Source organism: Austrofundulus limnaeus, unplaced genomic scaffold (assembly GCF_001266775.1).
Source record: "Austrofundulus limnaeus strain Quisiro unplaced genomic scaffold, Austrofundulus_limnaeus-1.0 Scaffold132, whole genome shotgun sequence".
NCBI lineage: Eukaryota > Metazoa > Chordata > Actinopteri > Cyprinodontiformes > Rivulidae > Austrofundulus > Austrofundulus limnaeus.
In genome coordinates, this window is record NW_013952534.1 from 860,878 (window position 1) to 864,184 (window position 3,307).

General features: G+C 38.7%; 1 protein-coding gene across 1 annotated transcript in view; it reads right to left on the reverse strand.

Annotated features, from left to right (window-relative positions):
• Positions 1-3,307, reverse strand: part of msh5 (mutS homolog 5) — a 15,570-nt gene that overhangs the window by 1,184 nt on the left and 11,079 nt on the right. The window contains exons 20-21 of the mRNA XM_014015592.1: positions 2,949-3,023; positions 1,795-1,941 (exon numbers count right to left, since the gene is read on the reverse strand). Of these exons, the coding sequence (XP_013871046.1) occupies positions 1,795-1,941; positions 2,949-3,023 (222 nt within the window). The remainder of the gene's footprint in view (positions 1-1,794; positions 1,942-2,948; positions 3,024-3,307) is intronic.

Consider the following 3,307-nt stretch of genomic DNA (forward strand, 5'->3'; position numbering starts at 1 on the left):
GTCTCTTGGAGGAGAGACGAAACGTTTCATTAAAGAAGAACCCGTCCAGAAGACCTAAACATTTTTTTTCCTTTTGATCTTTCAGGAAATTGTGGAGCTTTTTTCATTTGTGCAGATTTTTTCCTGCATTTTCACCAGTGTGTTTAGGACCCTAATTCATTTATTTATTGAGGCTTTTTGATACAGTTTTATTCTGATTCTCTTTATTTCTGTCTCTTATGATCACGGCCTGTAGCATAGGCAGTATAGGCAAATGCTAAGGGCCCTGTTTATGCAGGGGCGCCACAAATGGGGGACAAAATATATATTTTATAACTTTTTATCAGAGTATAGTTGGTTTATTCTGTAGAATAATCACTGGTTACTCAGGTTTATGAAGGTAACTTATTCTGTGGGTTACTCAGCTGCTCTGTTTCTGCATGAGGTGTTATATGGTGCAGAGGATGTTTCATGATAAAAGTATCATATGATGCAGTCAAGACTAACTACTGGTGCTCTGTGTGTAAACAGAAAACAAAGTAAGGAGAATGGAAGTTTCAGTTATGATCTCAGACGAAGTTCAGGTTAAAATACTGATTTTATGTTTCTGGGAAAGTATACCTGGAACCCCATAGAACTGTTTCAGTCCACAGCTGCTTGTTAACATGAACAGGTGTTCCACATTTCTGTCAACAGATGTCAAGTAGGTCTCTGCTCTACACTGGGGGAGTTTCTTGATGCAGAAGAAGTTTGTTTTAACTGTGCGATTGGCAGAGGTTCTTGGGTGGGCGAAATTTGACAAAATCACGATTGGTTTGATCAATTTTAAACAGAACTATGTCTCAAATAAAAGTTGTTCTGAACATATAAATATAATTTATTGACTTTTATTTTTCATGCAGTAAGCACCTTCCTGTAGCCTGGTTAAAACCAGCCCCTTGTCCTTCGCTTTGCTTCATACAAGGGTCTGGACTCTTGACTATTGAGAAGTGATTCTTGCTGGAGACATGGCCTCTGTTGAAGTTTAAAATGATTGGATTGGTTGGCTGCGACGTTTGTGTATGTGTATGCAGATAAATTTAATTTAATTTGGAAGCCTTATCAACATGGACTGGCTTCATTCACTTCCTCCACTGCTATTGCTAAACTCACAAGCAGACACTGCGCAGAAAATCGACGCTGTCGTTCAAAACTACGCCTTCTGTTCTCTGATTGGCCCAAACGAAATTCTCCTGAAGAAATCGTTCTCTATGGGAGAAATCCCAGACGGAGCAGTGAAGGGAAACTAGAACTGAGCGTAACTGTGTAGGAAGGCAAGGGCCAGGCTGCCAGGCTAAACTTCCTGTGGAGTTATGACTAAAACCAATATTTATATTTTAAAAAATAGGCGCTTTCTAGTCCCCCCAGCTGCACTTGAGTTCTTCAAACCCTACCTAAAATAGTGAATCTGACCAATCATGTCTTTAACAAACTCCTCCCACACAACAAGAAACTCCTACTTAGTGATTGCAGAGACCCCTGTCTCGCAAATGTTGGCAGGTATGTGGTAGACTTCTGGCACTCTGTTTAAAATGAATGAGATTTTTAACAATTTTAATTGGACAACTTGGTCCTTAAAGATAAATAAAATTATATCAAAGAGAAAACAATTTATTTTGGTATATGAATGTATGTACATTGGCAGTGGCGCCAAATTGACTAGGACCAGCCCTGATAGTATTATCTGGTTTTTGTTTTTGCTGTCAAAACTATCCTGCAGCATCATCATTAAACACAGTGGCCTCAGGTGACAGCTTGTTCCATTTGTTTCCCTACCAGAAATGACAGGAGGCCACTGGCTGGTAGCAGGTCCAGCTGCAGCAGGCTGTGGAAGTTAGTTGCCAACAGAATGTGAGGAACATCCAGCAGAGGCTTCTTCAGCCAGTGAGAGATTGATGAAGCCAGCAAAGACAGCCCATCCACCTGAACAGGGAGCAAAAACATTCTGCAGCTATTAGTCAAACTCCTGTCTTTATTCACATTTTTTTAGACAAACGTTTGATAAATTGTTACTAAGCTGCTATAAGAAATAAAGCAGTTAACAATTAATAAGTCTGCAGATCTGCCATAATGTGCAGCTAAATAATCAGCTGTGTCACTTCTGCCACCTGCAGGCCAGAGTTTGACACTTTCTGTGTCTTCAGTGCAGCAAAAGCAAGCTGTGAGCAACACGTATTAACTTATCCATTTAGACTATTTAGCTAACAGCTGCTCATTTACATATCTGGCATTGAAAGAGCTACATTTGAACTCATTAGGATAATATTCAGTAATCAAATACTTCTGGGTCTGATTGTGTCACTCAGTTGTTGTTTTTTTAGCCAATTAGACTAAAATAGAATTTGACATGTTTTTTCCCCTGATAACAGCTTGTCCAATGTGACATTAAATGACAGAAAAAATAGGTACTGGCAGACTGCTTATTATAACGTATGATTTTTTAAATCAGTTTCTTCTGGTTCTGATTTGGAGTGGGGGCGGGGCCTAAAATGACAGGGAGTGTGGAATCATGATCAGCAGCTCAACACAGCAGTTGAACAAAATATTACCCCAATTTTTTTCTGCTTGAAAATTGTTTTTCAGCTTTAAACCTTATTTTTTTGTTTCAAATCTTTTTAATTATTTTTTTCAGTTTCAAAATTACTTTTACGTTGCAATTTTCTTAAAACAAACTTTATGGCCCCTGTGTAGTTCCAAATTATTTGCTCCTATACAGCGAACAACACTGTTAACGTGATCATACTGTAACATGCTCTTTATTTCTATTTATGAATTAAAGATGGGTTTATGGGTTTTAGATTAGACAGACTACTTTTTTAATTCAGTGGTACATGCTAGTAGAAGAATTGAAGGTGTTTTTCTGCTTCATTTGAGTAACAATATTTAATTTTTTCTTTAATTCACAGAGCAGTGGGAGTAATACATCTTACTGTGTTAGTTCCTTTGCCAAATTCATCGATGAGTACTAATGAGTTGCCAGTACTACTGTTAAGAGCCAGGGCCATCTGGGAAAAAAGAGCAACAAAACACCATTTACACTTTGTTTTTGTTTTTTATTATTATTGTTTGTGTGTGAGATGGCAATAGGAAGAACAACCAGTTCTTTTCTTAAAAAAACTCAACAGGTGGAGAGTGGGAGAGGAGCTAAAGGGCAGGAGTGTTGGATTATGTGCACCCACACAAACATGTTTGTGTTTAAAACCGTGTGCGTGTGTGTGTGTGTGTGTGTGCGTGTGCGTGAGAGAGAGAGAGGGGGGGGAGACAGAGAGAGAGAGAGAGAGAGAGAGAG